At 41.6% G+C, this 17,189-nt stretch overlaps 3 protein-coding genes across 9 annotated transcripts; 2 read left to right on the forward strand and 1 right to left on the reverse strand.

The window, feature by feature from the left end:
• The first annotated feature begins 306 nt into the window (after positions 1-306).
• Positions 307-5,748, forward strand: LOC140774060 (protein TIFY 4B). 5 transcript variants are annotated; one of them, XR_012106552.1, is made up of 10 exons: positions 315-694; positions 782-933; positions 1,050-1,207; positions 1,444-1,528; positions 1,607-1,775; positions 1,942-2,016; positions 3,215-3,272; positions 3,365-3,582; positions 4,713-4,864; positions 4,949-5,747. XR_012106552.1 is itself a non-coding variant. In XM_073116900.1 (9 exons), the coding sequence occupies exons 2-9, from the start codon at positions 798-800 to the stop codon at positions 4,960-4,962; spliced, it is 930 nt and encodes a 309-aa protein (XP_072973001.1). In that variant the 5' UTR covers positions 307-694; positions 782-797; the 3' UTR covers positions 4,963-5,747. The 5 variants fall into 5 exon arrangements, 4 of the variants coding, with proteins under 4 accessions (XP_072973001.1, XP_072973000.1, XP_072972998.1 ...); XM_073116900.1 differs by lacking the exon at positions 4,713-4,864 and having other exon boundaries at positions 307-694; positions 782-950; XM_073116899.1 differs by having other exon boundaries at positions 314-694; positions 4,733-5,748.
• A 1,819-nt stretch (positions 5,749-7,567) lies between these two features.
• Positions 7,568-12,339, forward strand: LOC140773477 (ETO1-like protein 1). 2 transcript variants are annotated; one of them, XM_073116064.1, is made up of 5 exons: positions 7,568-8,367; positions 8,475-10,184; positions 10,290-10,581; positions 11,299-11,608; positions 11,896-12,036. In XM_073116064.1, the coding sequence occupies exons 1-5, from the start codon at positions 8,234-8,236 to the stop codon at positions 11,904-11,906; spliced, it is 2,457 nt and encodes an 818-aa protein (XP_072972165.1). In that variant the 5' UTR covers positions 7,568-8,233; the 3' UTR covers positions 11,907-12,036. The 2 variants fall into 2 exon arrangements, with proteins under 2 accessions (XP_072972165.1, XP_072972164.1); XM_073116063.1 differs by having other exon boundaries at positions 7,570-8,367; positions 11,913-12,339.
• A 2,054-nt stretch (positions 12,340-14,393) lies between these two features.
• Positions 14,394-17,133, reverse strand: LOC140775143 (uncharacterized). Of its 2 annotated transcripts, none has more exons than XM_073118407.1 (2): positions 16,808-17,133; positions 14,394-15,352 (listed from the first exon to the last, which is right to left on the reverse strand). In XM_073118407.1, the coding sequence occupies exons 1-2, from the start codon at positions 17,073-17,075 to the stop codon at positions 14,634-14,636; spliced, it is 987 nt and encodes a 328-aa protein (XP_072974508.1). In that variant the 5' UTR covers positions 17,076-17,133; the 3' UTR covers positions 14,394-14,633. The 2 variants fall into 2 exon arrangements, with proteins under 2 accessions (XP_072974508.1, XP_072974507.1); XM_073118406.1 differs by having other exon boundaries at positions 14,394-15,355.
• Positions 17,134-17,189: the final 56 nt, after the last annotated feature.

Raw genomic sequence — 17,189 nt, forward strand, 5'->3', positions numbered from 1 at the left:
AGTGAATTCACTTGTTTGCATCAATGATATGGTGGGGAATGGGGAGAAAAGAGGGTCACTGGACTGGGGGACTTGGGGGGGTGGGGAAGACATGGCATTCCCTTAATATTCCCATCCATTCCATGGATTAATATAGATGAGTAAAATGAAGAAAGGATAAAAGGATATTATTGTCGGTCCATAGAAAACAATGGGTAAGAGGGGGGTGACGTGGCACGACGGGGTTGCAGCAGTGCCCCCAAATTGATGGGGAAACTCCCCAAGCCAGCGTTACACTTACATTACACCCGACGAAGCGCAGACGCCGCGCCCAAAAACCCTCACCTCTCTCTCCTCATGATTCTTCTTCCCCCCACCCGCCCTCACTTTATTAAATTTTTTTTATATATAATTTTTCCTATAGATTATTATATTATTCTGTCACTTTCCAAAAATAACCCCACTCAGAACTTTTTCCTACTTAAAAAAAATAAAAGGTAAGCTCGAACAAAGATCCGGGAGAGAGGAGAGAGGAGAGAGGAGAGAGGAGAGGGATCTTACCGGAAACCTAATCGATCGCCGGGATTGGTCGCCATGAACACCGGTGACGCGGCGGGTATGAAGTCACCGCTAGAGAAGCCTCTCGCCGAGCTCACCGAAGAGGACATCGCCCAGCTCACCCGAGAGGACTGCCGCCGTTTCCTCAAGGACAAAGGTGCAGCACCTCTTCCTCTTCTTCCGATCGCTTCTCTGGGCTCTCTTTCCTAACCCCTAGGTGACCCCCACGTACCGGTTGGCGCAGGGATGCGACGGCCCTCATGGAACAAGTCGCAGGCGATCCAGCAGGTCATCTCCCTCAAGGCCATCCTCGAAGGTCGCCAAGAGGAAGGCGATCCGCCCGCTGCCGGAGCCGCCGTCCGCAGGAAAGTTCATCCGTCTCCAGCTCCGCAGCACGTGAGCCGCACGCCCCCGTTCGAATGCTGACCTCCTTTTCCTTCCTCCCTCTCATATTTCTATCTTTAGGGAATTAAATAATCTATATATGGCTAACTCTAGCTCCCTTTCCTTAGATCGCTCCTTCCTCTCCGCGGAAGGAGGCCGCCGGCGACTCACCCGCTCCGGCGAATGATCCGTCGCCCTACAGGAGAAGAGACCCGATACCGCCGGTCTTCTCCGCCGTCGACCCCTCCTGCCGGATCCCGCCGGAAACTCGCTGTGTCTCTCCCAGGTCCCCCCCCCCCCTCCCCTCTCTCTCTCCCTCTCCCTCTGTGCCTAAGCTTCCACCACTCTGTTGCTAACTTGCGCCATTCAGTGAGTGGAGTAAGATTCTTTTTTGTGTAAAGTATTTTATCCGATCCTACGGCTGGGAGAACCCGATTGGATGGACTCCCGTTCATCGGGACCGCTAAAAGGAGTGTGATGGATTGGACGGCCTTGATTGCATCTGATACGTGATATTTTCAGGACTGCGGCGGAACTCCCGTTTGGGCAAATGACCATCTTCTACGACGGCAAGGTCAACGTCTTCGACGGTGTAACGCCCGATAAGGTAACAAAACCCTGGTATGTCTCCTGCGGCGGTGACCTTAAACGAACCCCACTTGAACCCGGTTTAATAAATTTCCAGGCTCGGGCGATCATGCATCTCGCGTCGAGTCCGGTTCGCTACGATTGTAGACCCGTTCCGCCTCCCCTGAGCCGGCAGCCTCCTCCTCGCTTCCCTCCGACATTTCTTGCTCCGCGTCCGGTCCATCCCGCTTCCCCAGTCGCCGGCATTTTTCCAACCTCGCCGGCCGGTAAACAACTCTAATTAGTAATTACACTATATTCCGCCACGTACGATCTATGGATACGTACGTTCGTACGAACGTTAGGAAGGAAAAAAAAATGTATATTATACATACAGAAAAGAGCGTACCAGTTTTTATCGGCTTGAGATTTGATGGGACGGCTGTGATTCAGGTTTAGGCAAGTCGCCTCGGAGTCTCCAGGTCCAGGAGAGCGTGGAGTGGAGATCCCTGCGGGAAACCGAGCATGGTAAGAGAGCGGAGCAAGGCTACCGGGTAAAATTTGCTGCTATTAATTATCCTTAATTCGCCTTTGCCTTCACTCACAACTCACGACTCACGACTCACGACTCACGACCAAGTAAAATGTGACCCCTCCTTCCCGTCCGACGTGGTCGAAAGGGCGACCCTTCGGGGCGTGTGGTTGGGCTTTAGTGGGCTGTGGGGCCCAGTGAGGCGATGATGAGTCCCACACATTGACGTGATTTGTCTTAGATTGGTGGGGCCCACCCACCACTGCGTCGTCCATTCCTCTTGCATGGTCCACCACACCCATCTTCCCGCTGAAACCAAGCTAGCCAGCCAGGTCCACCGAGCCCCCTGTTTATATTTGCCTAAAGATTTGGATCTGGTCACCACCTTGCTGACCCCATGGCCATGGACCATGGTTCCCCTCCCCCTGCAAATTGCGATATTACACACCTACCCATTCCGTAACACTTGTCGCTAGCTACGCCCCTATCACTCCTTTCTCATGGATGGGTGGATGGATGGACGGACGGATGTCTCATCTCGGAATTAATTTTTATTTTAATTCCCTTTGTTTTACAAGTTACGGGTGGGTGGTGTTTAATTACAACAATTTGTAGTCTCTGCCCAGTCCGAAATTAAGAATGAGCCTAAGCTCCATGGGATTATTAATGGGTCGGCACTGGAGTTTGCGTCCCACCCTCAACCGACAACCCTTGTTATTGGTGGAGTAACCCAAGTCAACACACCAAAATTTTCAAATTTCTAAGAGGTGCCGATTTCTTTATGTAAATTCCTCTAGTACAAAATCCAGGACATTCCAACATGTACGATTGCACACTTTTGCTTTCCCGTTGTGATTTTAAGCGCTAGTCAGCTCTCCGGTGTAAAAGGATTAAAAAAAAATAAAACAAGACAAACGATTGTTGCCCGTTTGATTTTTCTCTCTTCTCAAGAGCTCCAATTCTTCCTTGCTCCTTGTTTTCCTAACGCTAGTATCATTATTAATGAGTCCTATGTTATCAATTAACATCGAAAAGGTTATTGACGAGGCATGAAGTTATATATTCGGTAAGGTTCTTTACCTATCAACGACACGAAAGATAGGTTCTTTACTTGACTGCTGGGGGGCATAGTACGTATGTTATCTGTTTCCTTCACTGTTATTATAACTTAATGTCGTTCTCAACGTGCAACAGAATGTCCTACAAGTAGAAAAGCATCACTGCAAAGGTACATAGAGAAAAGGAAAGACAGGTACGAGTTTCTTACATTAGAGTTGACCTGATACCTCTACTTGGATTATTAGTTCTGCGGTGACAGGCTTCAATGACATATTGCACCTGAAGGTTTAAGGGAAAAAGGGTTCATGGAGGTTCATCTTCTTCGAGAACGGAAATGATGTACTTTAGTCAGAAGATCCAGGGCCAGACATCAAATGAGCAATTAAACAGAACAAATATCAGCTCACTAGCACCACCGAGACCACCGGGCACACCCACTAGGTGCAGCTCAGTGGAAAACCAGGCAGAAAAGATCTGCTTCTCCATCGATCTTAATGATGAATGTAAGGAAGTGTGATCTTTCAGAGTTACCTAGCAGATAGTTATTTTCTAAATCACATATCTACAGAAAGTCAGTAAAAACTGGAATCTGGAGTGAGTGCATGAGGTGACGCTTTATAAAATAAACACCTTACAATCTTGAGTTAGCTCGTTGACAATGGCTTATCGAGCATTTTGTTGGTTTTTCCTTTCTCCCTTTCGTTCTACTTACCATCTATCTTTTCTTACAACATTTTGATTCCCCTTCTGCCTTGTGTCTTCTCTGCACCCTGTAGGGTGATTACATTATTTTCTCCCAAAAAGCAAGGGACTAAATCTACCAACTAAGAAATCATTAGGGTGTAATATGAGACTGTCCATGCTAGTTTTCATGTTTAAACATTTCTAGGCAAATGTGAGCCATAATCCTTGCTTATTACTATAGTAATCTCAAGAGCCGAATATTTCTCTTGGGTGTGACTACTGTAATATACTAATATCACAGTGTTGGAAGATTAAAGTCGGAGCTTTTTTATTAGCTTAAATTTTAGAGAAATCAGATGATTTTTATGGTAACCAAGATGGAGATACTGAATTTGATACTTTCGAGGTCATTTGTGAACAGGATCTCGGCCCATTTAATTTAAATCAATATCTTGAACCTATTGAAGTCTCAATCTCAAATATATAGAAAGGAAAATTTGAATTCACTATTCTTGATAAGCTCGAGCTTTTACAGAACATGGTGATTCCAGACACAGCTTATACTAGTTAGTGCCACTAATATAAGAGAAGACTCACTGTAGCTATCTTACTGGAAATTTGGTTGTGTTTGGTTTTATGGTTATAAGGTCAGTTTCTATAAACAATAAAGTAGGGTTAATTTCTGTATTGAAAGTCCAATTTGAAGATTTGGTTTACCACTTTAAGTACAGTGATAAGCTAGTTCTAATTCGTCTTGCTTTAGCCTTATGGCCGAAATTACAGCATCTCTATAGGGAAGCTTAAGGAGATCTTGTATGAAGACAACTTACATATGGGAAAGGAATGATTGTCCCTTGCAAATTTATGTAATATGGACTTTAATTTAATTTGTTGAGCAGAAGAAGTTTTACATATCACAGTAGTTTTTACTGATAATTTGTTCATCTAGGCTGAACCATTGTGCATCAGGAACATGCCGTCATGCTGCATCATGCTTTATGCTATCTGCTTTCTCACGCATATTAAGTGTGTCAGCCATTTTTAGTCAACTTCCTCTTAGCTCAGGTTCAGCTGGCATAGACATATGGCTTCATAAATCTGGTACCATATTGTTTTAATTTATACATATTTCTTGAGCATCAAACTCTGAAGATTTGATTGCTGCTTCCATCTAAATTCAAACAGGCGGTGACAATTAAGGAGCCTATTTTTCATCGATCAATTGTTGCTGATTAAAATCTTTTGGTGCGAGAATGAAAGCCCAGTCCTTTTGCAGGATGGATGTAAATTTGTGGTCCACTTTGTTCTGAAGTCCCTACATTTTATCATTATCATGTCCTCTTACGCATTGAAAGTTATTTGCCTGCGGAGGCTGTCTCATCAATTGGGATGCTACAAGCTTGTTTACAGCTTACCAGAGAAGTAAGACGTTGGAGAGAAGTAACAAGCCAATCTGAGGACCACATGTAAGAATGCAAGCTTCATCCTTAAGTCTTTATAGATGAGGGCCAAGTATTATAGCACTTTTGGTCAGATGAACTCTGATGCAGATAATACCGAAGTGCCTAGATTTAGGCCTGTGTTGCAGTTCAATCTGGACCAGTAGTGTCTCCACTATTAGATGAATGTGACATGAGTTTTCTTTTATGTAACGGGAGATGAAGTTATAATAATCTTGCATTAAGCTTCTCTTCTAAAAGCTAGTGTTAGTTCATTTTATGCTAAGAGTGTTGAGCTGCTGAACACTAATACTATCTCCGACGTCTCCTTTAGTAAAAGGGGGCCCTCTATATAGTTAATATGTATAATATTATGGTTAGGTATGCTTGTTAGAATGCAGATATGTTCAATTCTTGGAAAGCTGGTGCATAACAGGCGAATAATTGTGATGTACTATCATGATTGTTCAACTAGAATGCTGCAATTTGTTTTTGCTTTTTTTTTTCAGAATATATTGTATCATTGTATGGCCATTTAAATGTGTGTAAATCCTTTGAAACTTTCACTAGAATGTATGCTCTGAATTTGCTTCTTTTTTTTTTTTTCCAGTGATGCCTGTTCATGTGGGTATTAATGTGAACACATAAATAAATGTCTAGAGGACTTCCCTTTGTTTGTGGTACTATTTCTTTTGAAGTGTTATCCTAGAGTTACAAGTGTACTCCATAATATAAATTTTGTGCCAATAGTATAAGACCAGGAGTCAATTTGTAGACTCCTTATTCAAACTACACTTGATATAATAAAACAACAGCAAGATCCTTGATCAACTGATGTGGGCCTGCTCATGTGATTTTCCATATCAAATATTGCCCCCCTGCTTTCAGTGAAGTAGTTGAGCAGATGTTGAATGCCATGGACATCAACTTATTAGACCTCTATTTTCTTTTTCTTTTTTATCCATCAGTTGCATTAGTGATTCAGTTTATATATTGTTTCTGAAGAAATCAATCATTTCATGATGGACTTACTAGGTCCAATCTAAGTATAGTAGCTTATCTACTGAACTAACCTTGTTAAGTATACGAAATAGCATGCGCAAGTATCTTCACTGCAAACACTTGATAGTTGACATAGATTAGTATATCTTAACAAGAAAGCCATAATTCTTCGATATCTTATCTAGGTGAATTTATTATACTCCTTTTCTTTTCTTCTTTTATAAAACTTTTACCCCCAAGAAAAAAAAGAAAATGTTCATGAAAAGAAACGCCACGCCGTCTCCCAACCACTTGGTATACTTTAGAAGTGTAGATGATGATGGTTTACAGTTAGGAAGGCACGTCGCTGAACACGAGCCAGGATAGAAAACTTTTAAATGCTTTGTATTTAGTAAATCAAAAGGTTAATATAGAAGTCAGTTAGAGGGTTTAGATTATTTTTGACAAGGTAGTCCCACCTATTTGGAGCAAGCAAAGAACTAATCAATCCTATCTTCAGACCAAGTGAAGCGAATGCATCTCTTTTCCCGTACCGTATTTGGTTTAATTTTGACCAACGCAGCAACCTACTCTTATTTTGCTAAAAGATTCCCAACTAAAACAAAAGGCAATTTAAAGATATAACAACTAACAACATTAACTCTCTAAACTACTCCAAGTCTGACCAAATCCTCCATGGTTAAGAGGACAAGAACAGTCATGGGGTCAGTGAGTGACTCTAGTTTTACTTCATCATCATCTCCCAACTGCTTTGCTTTTTAGGTTAGCTTGGTGATCAAATATAACCAAGTGAAATTAAAAAGGGTAGGTGAGTGAGGGGATTAGTTTGAAGAAACTCGAAAAGAAACCGTTGAGTTCAAGGTGGCCAAATCCTCACCTACTACTACTTGCTCTTCTTCTATGCCCACATGAGCTTGTCGGCTATTCTGTGATATATAGCCGTTATTATGTCATTTGTCTCCCTTCTTTCCTTTTCCACAATTTAAGAGCCACTAGAATAGGATTGAAAAGAATAATGGTACTAATTATTCATCTAATTGGTATTAATTAAGTTAAAATCTATTGATTGATAGCTCTGTCAGTGTCACTATCCTACTATGCAGATTATTTGTAAAAGGTCTTAAGATGTAGAAAAGAGTTTTTGCTATATAACGCATGTAACTTAGTCATAACGATGGTCAATTTTTAGATCATTAGACTTTGAGAGAGAGAGAGAGAGAGAGAGAGAGAGGGCAAAATGGTCACTTTTGTCAAAGTTTAAAGGCCTAATTACATAATTATGTGATTAATTATGATGCTAATACTCCAAGGTACATAATTTTATATTAAGACAAGAACATGGGACTACCAATTGGACTCAAGCACTCAGTGTTGTTCTAGTGCTTATCGAATTAAACTCCTTTCCTTTCTCGCCCAAAAAGAAAAGAGTACTACCGCTGCAGGATAAAGAGAGGGCGGGGGCGGCTCCTCTTTTCAGGCAAAGAAAGAAGAGATCGAGAGCTTTGGATTCCTCTGCGGATTTGGGATTCGGAGCCCCAGTCGGAATCGTTGCTTCTCCCAACAGTGTGGGCTCTTCTGCTGCTTTCTGTCTCCTGTCCTACTTTGGTCGGTTTGGCCGATTTCTATTTCTGTTTTTCGTTATAAATCTTTTGATCTACGAGGATGGTTTTTGGCGATTCACCGTAAAGGCCTCTCCTTTATCAATTTGATGCGAATCATAGGTTCACCATTTAGATAAAAAAAAAAAAAAAAGGAGGCGCCTTTGTTTATTCTAATGTGTTTAGAATCGATTTCTCCGTCTCATTCCCCAGACCCAGACTTTCGTACCCCCTTTTGGTCTGAAACGATATTGCTTGAGAGGATATAAATCATACGGAAGCCATCTTATAGTTGGCTGTTGGTGTGGGAAGAAGAGCTCAATTTGTTGTAGAATCATTATTTCTTCTTTCTAATTTTTCATATTTTGGGGGAAGGAAAATCCCATTTGAGAATTGTGGAGATTTGGGGGTCTACTACTCTCTCCGATGCCATGAGGAAGCTCTTCTTCTCTGGGTCCTCTTGCAAAGAAACCCAACTCCATTCTATGAATATGAACCCTCAGTCTTGGCTGAAAGTTGAAAGAGGAAAGTTGCTAAAGTTCTATGGTCATTCTCCTTCTTCAATGTAAGCACTCTCATTCTTTCTCTGTCACTTAATTTTGATTCTTTGCATCACTTGCTTAATCCGCTTGGATACTAATTTGCTTCTTTCTTGTCCTCAAATCTTTGTAGGGATTCTCTCATAAAGGTTCCAGAACCACCTGTTCTTCCACTCTTTAAGCCAGTCGACCATGTAGAAGTCTTAGCTGCAATACATGAGGAGCTAGAATCTTGCCCACCAGATGAGAGGTCAAACCTGTACTTGCTCCAGTTTCAGGTGTTTAGGGGTCTTGGAGAGCTCAAGTTGTCTCATAGGAGCCTCCGCTCTGCGTGGGAGAAAGCTAGCACCATATATGAGAAACTCATATTTGGAGCATGGCTGAAGTATGAGAAACAAGGAGAAGAACCTATATCAGATCTTCTTGCTTCCTGCTACAAGTGTTCTCAAGAATTCAGGCTCTTGGACTTTGTTTCTCAAGTCTCTTCTGAGGAAGTCGAGAGAAAGAGTACACGTGATCTTAATGGATTGCAAGTTTCCTCGATCGTCTATTTTGAAATAGGAGATCAAAGGATAGCCTGTGATCGAGAAAAGATTGCAGCTTTGTCCACTCCACTTCACAGGATGCTTAATGGGGGTTTCATGGAGTCACAGCTTGATGTCATAGATATGTCTCAGAACGGTATCTCCCCTCTGGCTATGAGAGCTATCTGTGAATTCAGCTTTTCAGGTAGATTGCTTGACTTGTCTCCAGACATTTTATTGGAAATATTGATATTTGCAAATAAATTTTGCTGCAATGGGCTGAAAGATGCTTGTGATCGGAAACTTGCATCTTTTGTTTCTTCACGGCAAGATGCTATAGACTTCATGGAGTGCGCACTGGAATTAGATTCTTCTATCCTTGCCACTTCATGTTTGCAGGTGTTCTTATATGAACTTCCTCAGTGCTTGAGTGATGAGAGGGTGGTCAAAATTTTCTGCAGTACAAATAAACAGCAAAGATCGATTATGGTTGGCCTTGCCTCATTCTCTCTGTATTCCTTGCTTAGCGAAGTTTCAATGAGCAACAATCCAAGGTCAGAAGTTACAGCTTCTTTCTTGGAAAAGCTAGTAGAATCGGCAACAGATAACAGGCAAAAGCAATTCGCCCTTCACAAACTTGGTTGCGTGAAGCTTTTAAGAAAAGAGTACAGTGAAGCTGAGCGGCTGTTTAATGCAGCCTTTGCTGCTGGGCATGTCTACTCTGTTGCTGGCTTGGCAAGACTGGCTCACCTCAGGGGCAATAAACATTTGGCTCATAAGAAACTTAGCTCTGTTATATCTACCTGTTTGCCACTTGGTTGGATGTATCAAGAGAGAGCTCTACATTCTGATGATGATAACAAGTGGAAAGATCTTAATAAGGCAACAGAGTTGGATCCCACTCTTCTTTACCCTTACATGTTTCGAGCAGCATCTTTGATAAACAAGCAAAGTGTTGAAGCTGGGCTTATGGAGATAAACCGTATTCTGGGTTTCAAGCTGGCCCTAGAATGCTTAGAGATAAGGTTCTGTTTGCACCTTGCTCTTGAAGATTATAGAGCTGCTCTACGTGATGTTCAGGTGATCCTTACACTCTCTCCTGACTATCGAATGTTTGAGGGGCGTGTGGCAGCTAAGCAATTGCAAATTCTTGTCGGGGAACATGTGGAGCATTGGACAACTGCAGAGTGCTGGCTGCAACTTTATGATCGTTGGTCATCTGTAGATGATATCGGTTCACTTTCAGTTATTTATCAGATGCTAGAGTCAGATGCACCCAAAGGAGTATTATACTTTAGGCAATCTTTGCTTCTCCTTAGGTAATTCTTACATATATATGAGAGCAAAATCATAATCAAGATTGTAATTTGCATTCTATCATTTCTTTGTGCACTTATATGTAGGAATTTGATTCTTTTTATCAGATTGAACTGTCCTGAAGCAGCCATGCGCAGCTTGCAGCTTGCACGCCAGCATGCAGCAAGTGAGCATGAACGGTTGGTATATGAAGGATGGATTCTGTATGATACAGGTCACTGTGAGGAAGGGTTGCGTAAAGCGGAGGAGTCAATCTCCTTGCAAAGGTCATTTGAGGCTTTCTTTCTGAAAGCCTATGCTTTGGCAGATTCAGGACTTGATCCGTCATCCTCTGCTACTGTCATTTCACTTCTTGAAGACGCTTTGAAGTGTCCTTCCGACAGACTCCGTAAGGGTCAGGTATATAATATTAGACTTACCATTCTTCCACTTTGAAGGAACATGTATATCCTATCCAGCACATTAAACTACCATTTGATCTCTTGTTATCAACACTCATGACATTCTGATTTCTCTTTATTCATTCATCAGCACCATCTTTTTCTTGCTTAGATTACTTTCTGTGCCACTGAAGAATTTATATAGTTTAATATTCCAAAGATACTGCTCAATTGGTCTGTGCATATTCAACCAAGTTTGTATTTGTTAGCCTTCAAGATCAACCCTAGAGCTTAGTCTGAGAGCACACAATGGGTTGATATGGTTGTAGATGTAACTAATGGCATTTTTCGTTATTGTACAGAACTTGAAACTTTTCTTTGTTACCTAACTTCAGTTTCCTTTTTGGATGCATTATGACTTTCATTCCTTGATAGAAGATTTAAGACACCATCTAATGCTTGAATATTTCACCCTATCTCCTGAATGAAACCAACTCAATTCATTGCTTTAGTGCGTCAGTTCAAAGACAGCAACTAATCTGTGACTGATTTGCAAGGCAATCACTAATTATAGTGAATTATAATATTCTTTTATGACTTATATATAAGATTGTTCTAGAAATACAGGAATGTACTAGGCACTGACATGCTTTGTCAGTAACTATATATTGCATGATATAGCTGTATGAAAGAAAAAAAAATATTTGAATGGTCGACATGTTTTACCATGATGCAGGCCCTGAACAATCTTGGAAGTGTTTATGTTGACTGTGGGAAGCTAGACCTGGCAGCTGAATGCTACATCAGTGCCCTAAAGATCAGACACACACGAGCCCATCAGGGTCTTGCTCGTGTTCATTTCCTTAGGGATGATAGGAATGCTGCATATGAGGAAATGACCAAATTAATAGAGAAGGCCCGGAATAATGCATCAGCATATGAAAAGAGGTCAGAGTACTGCGAACGTGAACTTACAAAAGCAGATTTGCATATGGTGACCAAATTGGACCCTTTACGGGTGTACCCTTACAGATACCGTGCTGCTGGTAAGCCCCATTCCCTCTAATGCCTACTTGCACAGTCTGCTGTATTCTAGTTAGTACTCAGCTTAATCTCGCACTTTCTTTGGCACAACCCCAAATTTGTGAATAACATTGAGCTGCTTACTGAATTTGTAAACCATGTTGATCTGTATTGAACTCCTCAATCCATTGCTAGCTTCTCTTCATAGTTAGTTTCCCACTTTCTCTACATATGAAGGGCTGGCATCTGTTTGCCTGTCACTATGTTGTTGGTTATGTCCGTGCCTTTTCTTCACCTGACATGGAAATAGATCTACTTTAATATCAGTGTTGATGGATAACCACAAGGAAAGAGAAGCTATAGCAGAGCTGACGAGGGCCATAGCCTTCAAACCTGACCTCCACTTGCTTCACCTGCGAGCTGCCTTCCATGAGCACGTCGGTGACATCTCAAGCGCTCTTCGAGACTGCAGGGCTGCTCTTTCCGTGGATCCAAACCACCAAGAGATGCTTGAGCTTCACAATCGCGTTAATAGCCAAGAACCCTGAGTCCAGTACATGCAGCAACAGCAACTACATTTTGCTTATATTTTTACCCTATTTTGTTTGTAATTTATCTCTTGTAATAAGCTATTTTATTGTAGCTTCAGATATAAATATCAGAGCTGTTTACCCTCAGTATTTTGTATTTTGTATTGTAAATAATAAAACGAAGTGGGAGAAGATAGGCATCAAATATTTCGATGATATTTTAAAAATATTATGCATGAACTCCACGGTAGGAGATTTATTATTGAGACTGGAAGTTAAATAGAGACGGCTTGATGCGACCTGAGGGTTTGGGGCCAGCCGGTTAAGGCTAAGTTTCCCAAATTAAAAGGTGGTTACTTTAGCCTAATTTTGTGCGTAGGGTTGATATGGGCTACGGGTAGAGGTAGGTGTGTCTCATTTTGTAGGGTTTGGACAGAAAAAAGCTCTGACTTGAATCTAGGTTGATCAGTTGGCCGCATATTTGCCAATTAGAGCTTTTGGACGTCATGGTTTGTTTGGATCGAATCTAGGCTGCAAGTAGTTTTGGTGGATAGGTCTAGATTTTGGTAAGAGATAACTCTGAAGATACCTAGCGAGGCACTTATGAGAGATGGGCTAGGGTTTGGGCCACCACTATCTCTCGTGGGTGCATATGTAAGCTGGCTTAGGTCGGCTTGGTCCTGGGGATGCCCCTTGCATGTAGTGCCATGCTTGAGGCTGGAGGGTTGCCGACCTTGACAAAAAGAGACCGACCTAACAAGGGTTTTGGGGTGTAGTGGTTCAAAGAGGAAGGTGGCTAGGTGGTGGATGAGGCCACTGTACCAAGAAGGACCGGCAACGACTCGGAGGATTGCAACTAAGAGATGGAGATGATGTGGCATAGAGCCGAGGTTGTGGTATGGCTAGAAATGGAGGTTAGTCGTGAGGAGATGCTGGAGGTGATAAGGTGGTTAGGCAGGGTAGTAAGGATGCATCAACAAGGGATGGTGGTGATGACTTGCGAATGCGAAAGAATTCTAGCAACTATAGTTGGTCGATATCGGTGGCAAGCAAGCAAGAGCCATACTGGAGGTAGAGACAAGTAGAGCTAAGAGGAATAAAGGGTGATAATTTAAAGACGAGAGGGATTAGGAGAAGATTAGTCCGACTCAATTCATCATTCAATATTCTTACTGGGTTACACTCCATAACTATTTATAGAGGCTAACTTACTAGATCAAACTAACTTGTGGACTCTGATAAGACTCAACCAAAGCAATACATAATTAAATAGGCTTGGAATGAACATTACATAGACTCAACTCAATAAAATAATCAAATAACTAGAGTGAATTCAAGGCTGTGCATCGGCAAGGCCATGGCAACTATGGTGGGTGATTCGATGGTTTGAATTCACTTCTGTTCTTTATCTCGAGATAAAGACAAGTATTCTCTATGACGATCATCTCCAACTAAGTGAGGACAGAGCACATTATAACTATTAGAGGAGTGATATTAGGGCTTACTGTAGTCAGTCTCTCCTCGTGTACACCCTCAATCTCAGGTTCCATTGATGGATTGAGTGGTGTGAGTGTCAACGAACTCAAATCCATGATGTTCTATTGAATGAATGGTGGTTATGAGGAATGTTAGCTCTGATGCCATTGATGTAACTTAAGAATTTGGGGCAGCCAACTAAGGCTACGGTAGCCCAAATTACAAGGTGTTGATATTGCGGACTAAGCCCGAAGATCTGATTTGGGCTAGCAGCATGTCTCACAGTGAGATACGAAAGCATCTTTTGCAAGTTTGTTGCTGCTTGGGGACGTATGTGGCTGCTTGTGGTTGCCATTAGTTAGAGCTCAATCATAGAATGCATGGCCATCGTTTAATCTCATTAATACTCTTTATCTTTTAAATTTTTTACGCCCAATTTTCTTTTTAATTTTAAAAGCATATCATATCTCTTGTTAGTTCATAGGAAAATAATTACTCTGGTATAGTGTTGTCTTCTTTTTTATTCCATTAAAATGTTCTTATCCGGTTCACATCTCCACTGGGACCACCAACATTGCAAACGAGAGCAGATCTCCTTGATTAACGGAGAATATACATTATATATCGATGGTGATTGATAACCTTCACCCTCTGCAGTTGGATTGCTTGCCCTAAGATGTTTGCACATTTGGTACCAACCAACCCTTGAACAGAAAAATAAAAAAAAAACCTTCCCACCAGTCGAACACGGAAATGGCCTGATCAGAAGCATATGCATGCATACAGAAATAAAAAACAAGAATGTTGCAAAACCCACAATAATAAATCTTTACCCCCTCAAATTCACTTCACCTCAGTTACAAGTTTCAAAGCATGGAAAAACTGAAAGAAAGAGAAGCTTTACCAACCGTTAGAGCCACGACGACAATTTAACTAAATAAATATGTCGTGTAGGGCTTTTGATTCTATTATACAACTCAGGATACTAAGGAGAGAGTGATGAAGCCCATTTTACCACTTCCCAGAAAAGAAGCAAAGAATACTACGTTTCATCAATAGTCTCCTTAAAGGAAATGTCAAGATATTCAGCAAGGCTCAACTCCGAATCCAACTTAAGACTACTCTGGTTAGATATGCCTTTTGAATTAGTCAATGATTCTGGAAGCCAAGACGTAGAGATATTTCTGGGCTTCAGTATATCACCAACTACAGGTTTCAATTCACGCCATGGGTCTTCTACCATGGCCTTGCTGTAGTAGTGCTCCGGTTCCTCCAGGCCTGAATGGTTGTTGAAGCTTTGGCCCCTCCCACCTCTTCCTCTGGTATTAGTGCTGCTGCTGTATTGTCTGCCCTTGCCTCTTCCAGAATATGAGTGAGGGCTACCTCTGATTCCAGGATTACCCATAGGACTGCCTCGCCCGTAATGTGGGCTTGTGAAACCACCTCTTGATGAATTAGGATAAAATCCATGCATCAAAGAACCAGCAGATGCATTCCAGGGACCTGGACTACTTGAATAAGTTCCTTGGTGACCTGAGAAGGGACTTTGGAATTGAACTGATGCATTCCAGGGACGTGGAGCACTCGAATAAGTTCCTTGCTGACCTGGGAAGGAACTTTGGAATTGAACTGGACTCCTCCATGGACTGTTTTGGGGTGCTTGTGGTAACATCGGAAATGGTACGTTGTTATCCGGTAACCAAGCTGTATTAAACTGCTGTGCAGGAGGATGGCTTGGAACCTCGTAATGGCTCCTTGGTCCTGCTAAACAAGTAAAGATAACAAAAAAATTAAACATGATTAGATGTTCTAATTTAGTACTTCAGAGAAATAAGCAATAAGCTACAACTAGTAAAAAGCTTTTCTTTAGTTCGTAAGATCTACTCAGGGGAAGCATATCTGAAGTTGCACTTTTCATGGTAAAGCCACAGCCAATCTGAATTATACTTCTACATCATGCAAAGGTAATGAATTACAGAATTAAGATGGATATTTAGTTCAGCTCTGCTGAAACAAGAAAATCTCTGTAACAGAATTTCCATATTTAAGCTGACTGAACAAGACGAGTAATGGAGAAAGTTTACACCTTTAATTACTAGGAGTTCAAGTGACATTTTTGCATTTACCCAATATATATTTCCTTACAGTCAGCCCATTGGATAACATAATGGTCCATTTCATCAAGTCTTCAAGATAATGATACTCATACTCTACTGAAAGTGATTAAAGATTAGATAAAGTACACATCACACTATGTACATGACCAAAACGTGTAAGTAATCTTTAAAGACAAGAACCTTTATTTAAAAAAACCAGTCATCAGAACTTCTAAACCCAAAATTTCATGATCTATATGCAAACTAATTTGCAGCAGCTTCAGTGATTGCATTTTTAGGCGTGGAAGGGGTTGATCATTTTCAGTTTGCAGGTGATCTTAGCATGCAATGCACATATGCAATAAAAAAGGAACTCCTCATTGACCAAAAAAAAAGAAGGATTTGTAATTAACAACCATCTTGCACTATCTCATGAACAATTGAATACCTTCCCAACTATCCCCAAGACCCTAACTCTTGTATCTTGCATCCCAACTGGTATTGTGAATTGTCCCTTTTGCTATCAAATTCATCTTCAATGACCAATGCCCCATGCCAATGCCACAGAGATGGTAGTGGCTTCCTAAGTCTCAGCTAGTGACTTGTGTTTGTCATTAGGATAAAAGATTCTTAAATTATGTCAGCATTAACCAGTGTTGGCAAGGTCTAGAAGTTATATGTAATGCAGTTTGTTCACAATTTCATTCTGCATACATCAAGATAATGCATAAGCATGTAGAAATAAGGAGCGTAAACATATATGGGCATAGTAGAGATCTGTAGAATTGTGCTTGCTATTGTACTAAAAGGAATATTATTTACATCTATTGTGCTATTGTGCTCAAAGATCTTTTCTAGATAAAGTTCAACAATACGGGAAGATTGAGAGGTAAAGGTCGAAGGTTGTAGGTAAAAGCATTGTTCTCTAACTAACTCAATCAAATTGAGGAATCGAAGTATCAAACAAATTAGTACAGTTGTACTCTGAAGCCGATTCAATTTATATTAGACCAACTTAACATTGAATTCAAATTTTTGCTAATTCGGAATCAGTTTATCACATATGCTGAATAAATGGAGGTAAATTAGTGAACAACGGAGAGGATTTTGGAGAGATTACCATAAGCGCGAGTAAATTGAGTAGGGGTAGCACTCTTCCTCTTGTATCCTGAGAACGCTGCCGCAGGATTGTAGTTGTCGAACCTAGGGGTACGTGGCGACATATCCCCCGCCGGCGCCGCCGGGAACATAGGGTTCGGAAGCTGCTCCGGCAAAGGAGGAGCCGGCGACGGAAAAGGCATATGGGGTGTCGCGGTGATTCGGGAGGCGGCGGGGGCCTCCGTACGAAGGCCTACGAGTCTCTCCTCTCGCCTCGCCGACTCCTCCATGGATTGAAGAAGAGATGAGAGAGAGAGAGAGAGAGAGAGAGAGAGAGAGAGAGAGAGAGAGACGCCGCTCTGCTGCAGTCCGTACTTAAGAAGACCTGGTTTACTAAATCCGAC

This window comes from Typha angustifolia, chromosome 13, assembly GCF_048772165.1.
Source record: "Typha angustifolia cultivar Huaian chromosome 13, ASM4877216v1, whole genome shotgun sequence".
In the NCBI taxonomy this organism is placed as follows: Eukaryota; Viridiplantae; Streptophyta; class Magnoliopsida; order Poales; family Typhaceae; genus Typha; species Typha angustifolia.

Coding starts and splice junctions, on each gene's coding strand:
- LOC140774060 (XM_073116896.1), top strand. CDS start 574: ATGAACACCGGTGACGCGGCGGGTATGAAGTCACCGCTAGAGAAGCCT. Junction 934..1,049: donor CGTCTCCAGCTCCGCAGCAC/GTGAGCCGCACG, acceptor CCCTTTCCTTAG/ATCGCTCCTTCCTCTCCGCG. Junction 1,208..1,443: donor ACTCGCTGTGTCTCTCCCAG/GTCCCCCCCCCC, acceptor TGATATTTTCAG/GACTGCGGCGGAACTCCCGT.
- LOC140775143 (XM_073118406.1), bottom strand. CDS start 17,075: ATGGAGGAGTCGGCGAGGCGAGAGGAGAGACTCGTAGGCCTTCGTACG. Junction 15,356..16,807: donor TCAATTTACTCGCGCTTATG/GTAATCTCTCCA, acceptor TTACTTGTTTAG/CAGGACCAAGGAGCCATTAC.
- LOC140773477 (XM_073116063.1), top strand. CDS start 8,234: ATGAGGAAGCTCTTCTTCTCTGGGTCCTCTTGCAAAGAAACCCAACTC. Junction 10,582..11,298: donor ACAGACTCCGTAAGGGTCAG/GTATATAATATT, acceptor ACCATGATGCAG/GCCCTGAACAATCTTGGAAG. Junction 11,609..11,912: donor TTACAGATACCGTGCTGCTG/GTAAGCCCCATT, acceptor CTTTAATATCAG/TGTTGATGGATAACCACAAG.